Source organism: Cynocephalus volans, chromosome 5, assembly GCF_027409185.1.
Source record: "Cynocephalus volans isolate mCynVol1 chromosome 5, mCynVol1.pri, whole genome shotgun sequence".
Lineage (NCBI taxonomy): Eukaryota > Metazoa > Chordata > Mammalia > Dermoptera > Cynocephalidae > Cynocephalus > Cynocephalus volans.
Window position 1 is genome coordinate 117,656,282 of NC_084464.1, and position 13,151 is coordinate 117,669,432.

At 36.4% G+C, this 13,151-nt stretch overlaps 1 protein-coding gene across 1 annotated transcript in view; it reads right to left on the reverse strand.

Moving 5' to 3' along the window:
* FRK (fyn related Src family tyrosine kinase) overlaps positions 1-12,201 on the reverse strand; it is a 109,804-nt gene extending 97,603 nt beyond the window's left edge. Inside the window, exon 1 of the mRNA XM_063098353.1 lies at positions 11,831-12,201. Coding sequence (XP_062954423.1) covers positions 11,831-12,201 — 371 coding nt within the window. The remainder of the gene's footprint in view (positions 1-11,830) is intronic.
* Between the last annotated feature and the right edge of the window lie 950 nt (positions 12,202-13,151).

Consider the following 13,151-nt stretch of genomic DNA (forward strand, 5'->3'; position numbering starts at 1 on the left):
AATTTTGATAAAACACAGCACAAAGTTCAAAGTGATTAAGCATCAAAACCAGTATCTTCCTGTTTTGCTATAAACTATTGCGTAACACAGCTACAAGTTACTGAGTCACTTTTGTATTGTTTTTATCTGAAACCTCACTGTATTATAACAGCCTGTCGCTGAACAGAGAAGTACTCTATAACTACAGTATACCAGAGAAGAAAACGAGGGCTTACCTAACCTATTATTCATCTGTCTTCCAGGAAGTGCAAAGAGGACCATGTATTGCTCTTGTATATAAAAAATTACCAGAATAGGTGAGTCTCGTACATTCTTTTTGTTTCATAAAATAGTGCTACTAGTATATTATAGAAAAAAAGTATTAAAAGTGTAAATATAAGGTATACAACTAAATACTGAAGTATTTTTAAGAAGCTGTTAACCTGACACAGTATTTCCAAGTAAGTTCTGATCCAGATGCCTCTTTAATCTACTGTCCTCTATCTGTACTGTGAAGTTTCCTTTACAAACTTCCTTAAAGGTTACATGTATTTGCTGTCTCTATATTAGGACCTAGGACTGAGCTCACTTCCAACAACATGACTCCCAAATCTGAAAGTATAGCACACAAGAGAAATATTTTTAACAATTTTTGTTAAAAAAAAAAAAAAATCGGGGGAATTTTTCTATCAATTTTGGGAAGACCAAATCAATGGAGCTAAAGATGAACCCTCAACTCATTCTCACTCTACCCCAACTTCCTACTGCCAAATATCCAACCTACCAGAGAATACTGAATGTCCACCAAGTTTTCGGCCCTAGAAAGGGTGAAATCTATAAATCCTAACCAGACAGACATAGCACCTTTAGGACCCTTAAGACTCTGCTCAGAGACAGAGGCAGCTGGGTTCCATTGTCTTTTCTGCTTTTGCTTAAAGCCCTCTGCTCTGATTCTCAGGATAGACCTAAGTCCGATATGTGGAGCCCTACCATACAATACTTTTTCTATGGCTAAACCTCCCAGTGCAGAGTCCCAGACAGAACAGGCAGTTCCCCTTTATAACTCTGCCTCTTTACCGCATGCCATCACACATCACTACTTTACAAAACTGCATTTTAGCGTCACCAATAATCCTCCAGCAAACCGAATGGTCTTTATCTCTTTCTCATTACCTTGACCTTTCTTTAGCATTTGACCCCACACTTCTTCTTAACATTTTATCTTCTTGCTTTGAAAAAGATGCTCTTTGTTTTTCTTCTTCTTTCCTAAATTCTTTTTCATTGTTTCTTTCAGCGGCTCTTCTCTTTCTGTGTATTAATGAAGTATTGCTTCATAACAACTATTTAGTTAGCTCAGGAATAAAGGTTGATAATTTAGAATGGGCTCCACTGAACTTCGCTGAGCCTGACCTTCAGTCTCCAGTTGGCTAGTGAGTCCACTGGGATTAGTAGGGTCTCTCTTCACATGGTCTCTCATCCCTCTGGAGGTTTGCTTGTATTTTTTCATGGTACTTGCAGATCTCCAAAAGCAGTGAGAAAGCAAGCCCCAAGTGTAAGTACTTTTCAAGTCTCTGCTTTTGTCACATTTGCTACTGTCCCACTGGTTAAAGTAAATCACCTGTCCAAGCTGAGAGTCAGTGTGGGAGGAGAGTACCAAAAAGTATGGATGCAAGGAGTCATGAAAAAATTGGACAATTTCTGCAATCTACACACCACACTTAGTCACCTAAACTAGGAGCATTTCTAAAGATTTGATCTGTGCTTCCTTTCTCCTGTTTCTTAGATTCTCACCATATGGTTCTTATAATCCTTGTGACATCTGCAATACTCTACGATTCCTATATTACTGTGACATCTATAACACCTCAGGGTGAATTACTTCATAATCCATCTTTACAGAAAAGACTTGTATCTTTGATTTGAGTTTTGTGTTTCTAAATTTTTCCTTGACATTTTCATTGACATACCTAAAACTGAATGTATTATCTTCTTCTTTGCTTCAACCATCCCCCCTCCCCAATAAAAATTACTGTATAAAATGTATGTTTCTCTTAATGTTTCCCTTGGTTCCAAATCATTTATTCCAGTCTCTTTCTCTTCTCCTACATATAATTTGTAGTTTTGCCTCTACTATTTGCCAGATAAGAATGGTCTTGAATTTATTTCAGTTTCAATTTTCTAACCCTAACAATAGTGATAAGAAAATGGGCCTTACAGCCCTACTGCCTTACATGCTCTCCAAAATCATACCCCCCAACACGGGGAATAATTGCAATTTGAGGTGGTGGACATGCTGATAGTACTGATCTGATCACCACATTTTGGGCACAGGTGTTGATGGTCAGCTCTGTGCCCCATGAATATATATAATCAATAATTTTTTTTAAAAAAATTGCATTAAAAAAAATCATGCCCTCCAATCTTCTAATGAGTCCTTTCTGACACCCACTTACTGAAATGATTCCACTCTTCTCTATGGTACGTATTTTCCTTCCCTACAATGGGTTATAAACCACTACAGATGTGTTCCTACTGAAAAGCATTGACACAACATTCTTGGTTGATTAGTCTCACCTCCTGAGATTATAAAATTCTCTGGAGAAGCAGCACTGTCATTAATTTTTGTATTTCCCACAATACAAAATCAGTGCCTTTAATAGAGTAAACACACACACAAAATTTGTTGAATAGATACATGAATGCTGTAGAAACTATTTTCTTCAATAACAAGAAATATATAAAAGACTTCAGACAAAGTGTCCTGAATCCTGCTTCATAGGAGTGCAACAGACACCCTTGAGAAATGATTCTCAGGCAGTGACTTTGCAGGCAGCACAATGCTGGGGCTTGCAGGACAGTATCTTGGTATGTCATAATTGATTAATATTTAGAAATGGCAAAAAGATATATAAGAGATCAGAATAGCATTAGAGTGACTTTAAATCTATTAAGAATACTGGCTAATTTCTGGCCTAATTTCTGACCTTTCAGAAAAATCACATGGGATTCTTCTGAATCACCCAAATCATGTTCTAATGTGGTATGCAACATTCGTGTTAATGGAAATAATTTGTTTTGATATAAGATTCTAAATGCCTTTCAAATTAGATACCTAGTATAAAGTTCAAAAGTTCCTAGTAGTCACATTTCTTCAATTGCTTTTTTATTTTACCCTCAAAAAGGAACAGAAATTCTGAAAAAAATTTCTTAAGAAATTTAGCCTGAACTTAAAGGCACATTAAAGTATGCCATATGAATTAAAAAAAAAAGACATAAATGAAAACATTAAAGAATTTGACATGCAAATTAACTCAATATTTAAATAGAAAAACATCTAACTAAAAAACTTCATAGAAAAAGATGACATAACAAGAAAAGATCTTACACAAGGGATGGTGCATTAAAGTACCTGAATTTATTCAAATAAGCAATAAGGGAAGTAATACAGATCACGTGATCTACATTTGCATCTATGAATTATAACAAAATTCTTCTGTTACATTAATCTTCAAAGAAACAGCCACATAAACTAATACTGAAGTTTCAGGCTTCAGGAAAATAGCTGTAAGGAGCCCTGAAATACCATTAAAGCTGCTATTAATCTGCATAACTACCCTCCCTTGAGAAACTGTTCCAATCCTTTCAGTGCTAAGAAGTGCCAAGGAACCCCATTAAAAATGGGAGTCAGAGAATGCTGCAGAGAAATTAGCAGTTAATTAGTAAGAAAACTAGGAAAAAGACATAATTATTTTGTTTGGTAATTTTTTAAATGTAACAGTGAAAATCTATTAATATTCAGTAAAGAATCAAACTTTTAGCATAGTAAGCTGAAAACACTTCATATATATAATAATTAGAAATTATGTATGTTGAGCATAAAAACTGAAATTACAAGTCTAGCCTCACAACATTAATTTTGTATACTGGGTTTTAGTTTGCTGTCCATTTAAAAGCTCTGGCCAGTAATTCCTCTACTTTATATATAACCATAGTACAGTTTAATATGTGTATATTTGATTTTAGATGCCATTTCAATGAGATTTACAATCTGTTCCTGGCTTGATATTTACTCTACATTACAAAAAATAATTCAAATCAGTCTGTGACCCCCTAAGAATTTCTCTCCTGGGATGGATTAGAGCAACTAATTTCTGGAAGCCTGGAAATTACGCTTTTATGACTATGAGTCTAACCAAAAATTAAGGCATGAACAAGTCACTGAGAAAAGAATGCAAAATGATTTATACCTTTAAAGAAGACTTTCCTGGTAGGTAAAAAGGCAACTCAGAGAGGAACAGTTGAAGAAAAGAGGGGGCTCTGTCAGTTGCTCTTTTAAAGACCTAAAATTTGTACATAAGCGATTTTTCATTTGATAATTCATTTACCCAACCAGTTATTACACAAAGGCGTCACACTAAGCTTCACTTTCCACCACCCCATTCAGAGCTTATAGTCTTGCAGAAAATAAATTAGCAATAATGACAGAATGCTCTAAGCAGGAAAACCCAGGGTATTCCAAAATGTCCAGAAAGGTTTTGGGAGGAACAAACAAGGTGAGACTTGAGGATAAGTTAGAGTTGGTCAGGAAAAGAAGAGGAAAGAGAAGGTTGCAGGCAGAGAACAGCCCATCTGAAGACCAAGCCTGCAGGTGAGCAACAGTACAGAACTGTCAAAGACTGAAAGATGCTCAGCGTGCAGGGGTCCTGTTATAGGGAAAGAATATTGTGAGCTCAGACAAGAGTGAGGCTGTGACAAAGTATGATCCATTTACACAGAAGTTAAGGAGAAGCTGCCAACTAAATAATACATAATATTTACTAAACCCTTACTACATGTCAGGTTCTCTACAGTGCACCCTTTCCACACAAAGTGTCTCATTTATATCACATAACAATCCTATGAGATAGGTGCCATTATTATTCCTATTTTATAGATGAGAAACTGAGGCAGGGGGGTGAAGTAGTTTGCTTAAAGTTACACAGCTAAGTAATGCTACAGCCAAATTAAAACCAGATCACCTGAGCCCATACCCTGTGTCCTTATGTATACCACAGGCTAGATCAAAAAGGGTGACCAGCGTTATATTTCAATAGCAACTCTGTACCACTGTTTAGCATGTTTGGACCTAGTTGAAATATCCAGAAGATGAACTCGAAGATTTCTCTGATTTATATTTACTATATAGATTCTCACTGTGGTATTAGTAGTTGGAAATCTGAAGGGAATTTTCTGAGCTGACAACCAGAGTTAATTGAGGCAAAGTATTGTTCGTTTATTTGTTTTTCCTCTTGGAAGCCCCAAGATCAATTAAAGTGCACAGTAGTACTACTTTTACATAGTAGTCACTAACAAAAGTTAGTCCTACTTTATTGTTTAAAAGCTTGTGTCTACTTTGGCAACATCAGTTTGGTGAGATGCTTGACTTTCATTCATAAAAAAGGAACACTATGATATATCTACAGAGACAAACCAAGAATTTAAATGAATTTGCCTGAACAAAAACAAACCAATTTGAACCCAATAGAACCTTGTTTTTTTTAAAAAATGAATTAATTCAATCAAGTTGGAACTTAGGTTCTAATCTTTAAGATTGAAGCTCAATAGTTTATGACTTATTTCACTCACCTAAATTTTTTCCATTGTTAATAATTTGTTGAAAACCTCAAAAGAAAAAATTGTTTTTACTAAACAGAGAGTGTCTCTGAATGACACATTGCAATTGAAACTTGCACATTGTTATCCAGTTTATTACTTTTCTTAGAAAAGATGACTGCTGACTTATTTTAATGATAGTATACTATGTCACTACATTGTTTCTCAAAGGTATTTGAGATGCACATAATCAAGTTTTACTGCTATTAATTAACTACTTTTAATTGCTATTAAACTTTGGCTGTGATTTTAATGTAGTTCAGTTGGTTCCTCTTTACTTCACTTCTGTGACTTTGCCATTATTCTTAAAAAATTTACTTTAAGTTTTTTTTTTAAGTGGTGACAATGTATGTAAAAATTTATTATATAACAAACTGAGATAACTACAGTTATATTAGCATAAATATACTACAGTTATACTAACATGAAAAATTATATAATATTAACTTGGGATGAAAGTTTTCGATAAATTATTTTAACAACATATTTCTCATATTGTTATTTTACATCATGATAAATAACATATAATGACAAATAATTCAAAAAATGGGGAAAATAGAATACATCATAGCTCTAAAGATAATGCAGTCATTTAATAATAGACTTTCCTAACTAATCCCATGGCATCTAAACATTGTTTTGGTTGCTTTGAATCATTTGTCCTAAAATTCTTATGCAAAACATTTGATTTGATTGACAACCATATGTGTACTTACACTGTATTTTACTTATACATGTAAACCTCTTCTTTGTTTCTGAAACTATAGTATTTAAGTATACTTTGTGTTAAAGGAGAAAAACTGAAAACACATTATTTTCATTTCAACACATGAATTTAGTCTCCCTCGAAAACTTGCTTTGCCAAAAAATAAAAAAAAGAAAGAAAACTTGGTGTGCACAAAGAGAAAAAATAAATAATCTGGAAAAAGAACAACTGTGGGATTGATAGCCCATAGGTGATTCCCTGGTGATTTAAACTTCTCAAAGTAGATAACATCTATTACATCAGATTAGTTTATGAATAGTTTGACGACTTTTATTTATTTATTAATAGTAATTTTAATTTTTAAACCACATTGTTTCTCTACCTTTAATGAAATTAAGATTTAAAAGCTGGCTTCACATCCCAGCTGAGAAAGAAATTTACTGACATCTAGGTTAAAAATGACTAGAAACACTGTGTACAACTTGTATTCAATAATCGTTAAATTCAGCAGTAGTCACATCACTAAATAGTGAAGCTTCACTCTGTTCTAGAATGGTGATGGAAGAATCTCTCCAAGAATATACCACTTTATTTCACCACACTACTTTCTTCAAGCCAGACAATGGCAGTGATCTGAAATTAGATAAAATCTTGAAAGATTTTAGTCTGACGCATTAAAAAGGAGCATGAATATGAAAATATGCCCTAAACAGATGGAGATAAATTCCATTACCTTCAAACTTAATAATATTTTAACATTTTTATCCCATTACCATAAACTACCAACAAAATTACAAGTTACGAATATTTATTACAAGTTACAAATATTTACAAATATTTTTCAAAGCAGCCTCTAAAATGAAGAATTAGGTGAGGAATTGGAAATAATCTACCTTTCCATGGTAATACGAGAAGAAGAAAAACTTTCCACAAAATACAGTACTTTGCTTCTTCCCTTGCTAAGGCACTAACAAGAGATACAAAGGCACCATTGTAAGGTCAGCACTGTGGCTCCTCTAGCTCTCGGTACATAAAGCTATTCCATCCTCAAGTTTCTGAGGCAGAGAAACTTCATAGCCTTTATTGTTTCACACATAAGTGTGGAGATGCTTCTTAAAATAATATATATATAATTTTTTATGGAGATTTTTCTCTTTATTTAGAAAGTTAAGACTTGTATACATCGAATAAAACCAATTTCTGAGAGGAAAAACCAAACCCACAATAGAAAAAAAAGTTAACACTGTCTGGGCCATAGCACAACCCGGAGGATATATTTGCATTATTGAAAAATTCTAGGCTCTTCATAATTGACCTTTTGATACAAAATGACCTGTTAAATTTGCAGTTTGTGTTTCCTGGTGTTGAGGTCCATAGGAAAAGCTAGGAAGTCTTCAAACTTTGATCTGAATTCCATGAGGGGTTATTTGGCTTTCGAGTCAGTTTTTCCTCATCTGAGAGGTAGCAGCAGCAACAGCGCCCACCTTCTGGGCAAATGATGCATGCAACAAAGCAAATACTAATTCCTCTGACTTCGCTGAGTCATTCACCTAACACCATACCAGACTCATGGAATGGACTCTGAACAAAATTATCAGTTCTCAAGTAAAAATACACTAGAATATGACACAGAAAGTTGCAGGGCTTAATAAAAAATAAAGTTCAGAGATCATTTTAGTGGTCTGATTATTCTTAATGGAGCCTCAATTTATGCCTTTGAGTAGCTTATGGAGTCAGAATTTCAGAAGTGTATTTCATTGTTGTTACCATAACTTATGAATCTTCTACATGCAAAGAGGAAACAAATCAGTTTTCCCACTACTACCCTCAGCCTGTGTTGTCAAATTGGTGAAGCAGAAATCATCAGCTGCTGGCTTGTGTGGTTACACCCACCCTACTCTCCTTCTACCAGTCCTCTCTCCAGGAGGCTGAACCGAGCTCATCTCTGATCCTAGTTCAATTTAACATAAAAGTACGTGGACAATATCTAACGTACACTTAAACAATTAGGCAAACAACTTTTTAAACTCTTTGTAGATAAATGGTACTACATGTAAATTATACTATTGCTGATAATTTGATTTTCATCAATATATTGTAATGCTTGAATTTTTTACAATAAAAGCAATGGAATTTAAATCCATTATTCTTGGCTCCAATATTTGGATGTAATTTCCATGCCATTATTTTCTGGATGAACTTTAACTATATCTTTAAAGACACTGTGAATAAAATATTTTAAAGAAGGTCTGAGTAATAAGACCCCAAGAGTGAGGTTTTTGAAGCATTTCATATTGATGATGTTGAAGAAAAACACTCATCTATAAAAAGATCTAGGAATAAATTTAAATCAAAGATAAAATAAATATAACGATACTTCATAGAGACAAAATAAATCTTTAAGAATTGGATTATTACATAACCTAATGTAAGATATTCAGAAAAGGTAAAGCATTTCTAAGTGGAATAATCATTCATTAGCAAATTGGTTTCTTTTAACAATATTCTAGTTCTTTCTTCAACATCTCTATTTCCAAGTATTAAAAAACAAACCAGGGCCGAGCCAGTGGCGCACTTGGTAGAGTTGCGCTGGGAGCGCGGCAACGCTCCCGCCGCGGGTTCGGATCCTATATAGGACTGACCGGTGCACTCACTGGCTGAGTGCCGGTCACGAAAAAAAAAACCAACCAAAAACTAAAATCTTGGGGCCAGCCCGTGGCTCACTTGGGAGAGGGTGGTGCTGATGACACCATGGCCACGGGTTCAGATCCCTATATAGAGATGGCCGGTTTGCTCACTTGAGAGAGCGTGATGCTGACAAAAACTAAAATCTTCAACTGACTTGCCCTGGTACTTATAACTCCAGAATTATCTGCGCAGTTTTCCTATTAATGAAAATCAAGAATAAAAACATAAATAGATGAATACTAATATACATTGCATTAAACTGGTCTAATCAGGAATTCGATGACAACTTTCATTGTTTTTGCACTGCCTACTCATCTCACACACATGAATATAAACAATAATCTTCACTTAATTTTATTTACTGAGCTTACTATAAAATAAAATGTACAATATTCATAAAGAAAAATAAAGTATAAGTTTGAAAAACTCACTAAAGGAAAGATATTAAAAGAAGTTGTTTTATTTAATTCATTCATTAAAGCACTGTATGATCTGCTTGGACACTCCCACTCAGAAGACTGCTGGGTTGAAATCACTTCTGTTTGAAATGGAGTGGAATTTCAGAGGCTACAGCTATTTGCACTACAAGTATTGAAGCAATTTAGTCATATGGCAGCAAGAACCTTTGGAAGTAACCTGGGTTCACAGGTGAAGCCCATGGTGTACATGTAAAAGGAAACAAGTAGCCTGTCCTGACCAGGAGTCAGTGTGGCAGCATCTTCTGAGCATCACATTTTTTTCCAGTGGATGTGAGGATCCCTAGGGAAGCTCACTACTACAGACATCTAAGATGGTAGTGACAAGTATGAACACTGCTGAGAAACAACTCCAGGAGGAAAGGTCAGGAGTTATGTGCAGAGAAAAAAAGTATTTTCAGCCACAGACAGCCCCTGAGAATCAAAGTACAGCTACAACTTTAGTTGCCGTATTCTGCGTTTGTAGCAAAGAGAATCTAAGTTAGTATGGACACTGTGCTCAAGCCTTTTACCCAAAATGTGATCATGTTTGGATTGCTTGTCTTATTTTAGTGCACTGCTTTCTTCATCATTTATAATTCTGTCAAGTGTGAATGTAGCTGAACTACTACATATGAAACATAAGAGCTTGTGTTGCCAGATAATCAGGAAATCCAGAGGTCTAGGCAATACCAGAGACCCTACAGATAAGGAAACAAAGGCCCTAGCAGTTAAATGAATATACAGTATTTAAAACTAGGTGGTTATGAATGTGAGGCACTAAATATTAACATTGTAGTGCTTATTCTAATAATATACATGTTACGCTAAATATAAAATGTGCATAATGACATACATTACATAGTAGTGATGCACATAAATGCACATAAGTAAGCATTCAATGAATAAGTAAAGATAATTCCTGTAGATTATCACAGAAAACAAATGCTCACACAGGTGATTTTCTCATTTGACAACTAATCGATTCCATTCATCAAAAGTCTAAATTTTAATTCATTTCTATTTAGGCATAGATTAAGACCCTTCTTAACATTTATAGGCTCTTGGTATTGGAAAGAATCTCAAAGATCACCAATCTTCCTTCATATTTGGATGTATGTGTTTGGAAAACAGCAACAATGTTCCATGGCTGTTCCTTACCATTTTATTCCCTGGACCAGTAAGGGATGCTATGGCTCACATAAAAAGAAGCAGCACTTACATGAGAATGTGAATGAATCCCCAGTGGTTCTATTAAGGAACCATTCTATAAAATGAGTCCATTTCCTGAGATACATTCCCAGTCTTGGGTAGTATTGGAACCAAGCAGCAACAAGATTGGAGCCGACAATGGTCTCCATTTGCTTGCTCACCCACCAGACCCCAAGCATTTATTATCAACACTGTGCTTTATCCACTTCATGTTCAACCATAACTAGCATAACCTTTCCCTCCCATGCTCACCATGCCCACTACTGTGCCTGGCACTGGGATGAATGAATAGATGGATGGATGGATGGATGGATGGATGGATGGATGGATGGATGGATGATGGACGGATGAAGCGAATAAGTACATAAAATTTTCCTCTTTTGTTCCACTATAGTTCATAGGATTTATTCAAATACCAGGATGAAATCTTTATCTTGTCCTCCAGGGAAATGTCATTATTTTTCTTGTTAAAACTTACTAAATGTCTGTAGCTGGTCAGTTTCTAACTATAATAAAAAAATAAAAGATATTATAACTTGGGTAGCACACCTCAAGATCTGGGAATTTAAAAAATGTATACCTGTCATGATTCCACTGAAAAAATTAATGTTTTCTAAATGCTATCTTCTTTGTCAGTTAGCCATTTGTGTGCCTATCAGAATGAAAGGGATTAGGATTAGAGTTAAAGCTAGAGTTGAAGTATTGCCCTGGAATGCTTTAGTACTTAAAGAGAGAGAGAGAAAGAGCTGAACTTTAGATTTGAAAGTATGATTTGGGGAAGTTCTTATGATTTACCTGCAAATGAGATGCAGTTCTGTTGTTAAAGTGAGGCATGAGTTATTTTACAGCCAAAGAGAAGGTAAAATATAATATGCATCATTTGTTTGTTTTTGAAAATGCACCCGGGTTCTGTGGGTATACATACTCTAATTGAAGTTATTTCAAAAACAATTACTTGCCAGTTTCACTCTCAACTAGCAGGGGGAGGTGTGTTTCAATTAGTGGGTTCTTGCCAGTACTTCCTCATACTTTCTAGGTAGCTCTTTGAAAATTAGGAGGTTGTAGAGACGTAGGAAGGAAAACTCATTAACTGGCCCTCAGAGAGTTGAGAAATAAAGTGTGGGTTTGTACTACTCACGGCTCTGCCTGTAGGCTCCTGTCCTCGGCCACATAGTTAGAAGGAATATAACCCTGCAGTTGCTGCCTGGAGCCATCTCCTCTTTTCTCCAAGCGTCTGGCAAACCACCAGCCCTCATGGGAAGTGTCCAGGACTTGGAGTTTGTCGCCTGCACGGAAACTCAGGTCCTCTGCGGTTCGAGCCTGATAATCGAACAGAGCCACAAAGTAGCGGCCCTGGCTTGTCTCTGGCTCCTGCCTCTGTGACCGGGGAGTGTCAGGGGAGGAACGGGCCCCTGGATTCTCAATCACCACTGGCTTGTCTGCCTCCTGGGACAAGCAGGGAAGACAGGGCTCCATGTACGCCCGGAGCCTCAGACAGACGTTGCCCATGGTGCCCTGAGGAGGAGAAGGGGAGAGGGGTTTCTCCGTCTCCCCTCAGTCTCTGCAGATCCACTTTCTCTTCCTCCACCAGGCAACTCTGAAATCAGCACCAATTCACCATACCTTGGAGAGTGTGCAAAGTCTGTTTCAGAACAGTCCGGCAGACATGGTTACAACAAGCCCTACCTGGAGAGACTCACCGGCTTGCTTTCTATGGCCATACCTGCTGCCCCAGAGCAAAACCGAGTGGGAGCCAGGCAGCTGCTCAGTGGAAAGATGCCTTTTCTTCTTGTCTGCTTAAGAATCCCACAACAAAAATAAAATAAAAGTAAGAGGGCTTTATTTAGACAAATTTCTGAGAACAGAAATGTGCCATCTTGCCTTTTGTCCCAAGAAAAAGTTAGCAAGAGAAAGATACTAACTCCAGGTAAAGTCTCCACGCCTTGCCTTTGCCTGGAGCCCTCTCCCTCCTTCAAGTTGTTTCCTGTCGTTTGACCAGTCCTGATTCCAACTGCTCTTTCCTTTTTGCTAATGAATAACCAACCAGCGGAGGCTATTGCCTTTAACATCCTGAGCTATGTACAGACTGTAATAATTTCTCCTTACTTCCTGGTTTCTTTCTGTCCGTGATCTAAATGGGATTCCCGTCCTCTTTACCCCTCCCTTCCCCTACACCCAAGATAAACCAGCTCCTTACCCGAGAGCCAGTTAAAGCAGCTGCCAAAATCCACAGTCCTTTCATTTTACTCTGGAGAAACAGGCTAGCTCAGATAGCTTTTTGTCTTGCTAAGTTCCCAGCACAGAAATTGAGGGCAGAGATTTTTTTCTTCACATGCATAAGTAGGATTGTTTTGCCACCACTAGGGGAAATAAAAAAGGCAAATTAAAGTGTTCAGGTATTTGTTGACAGATGCAGTGCAACTGGAAAAGAACCATTGAGTCCCTCCCTTTTTTCATCA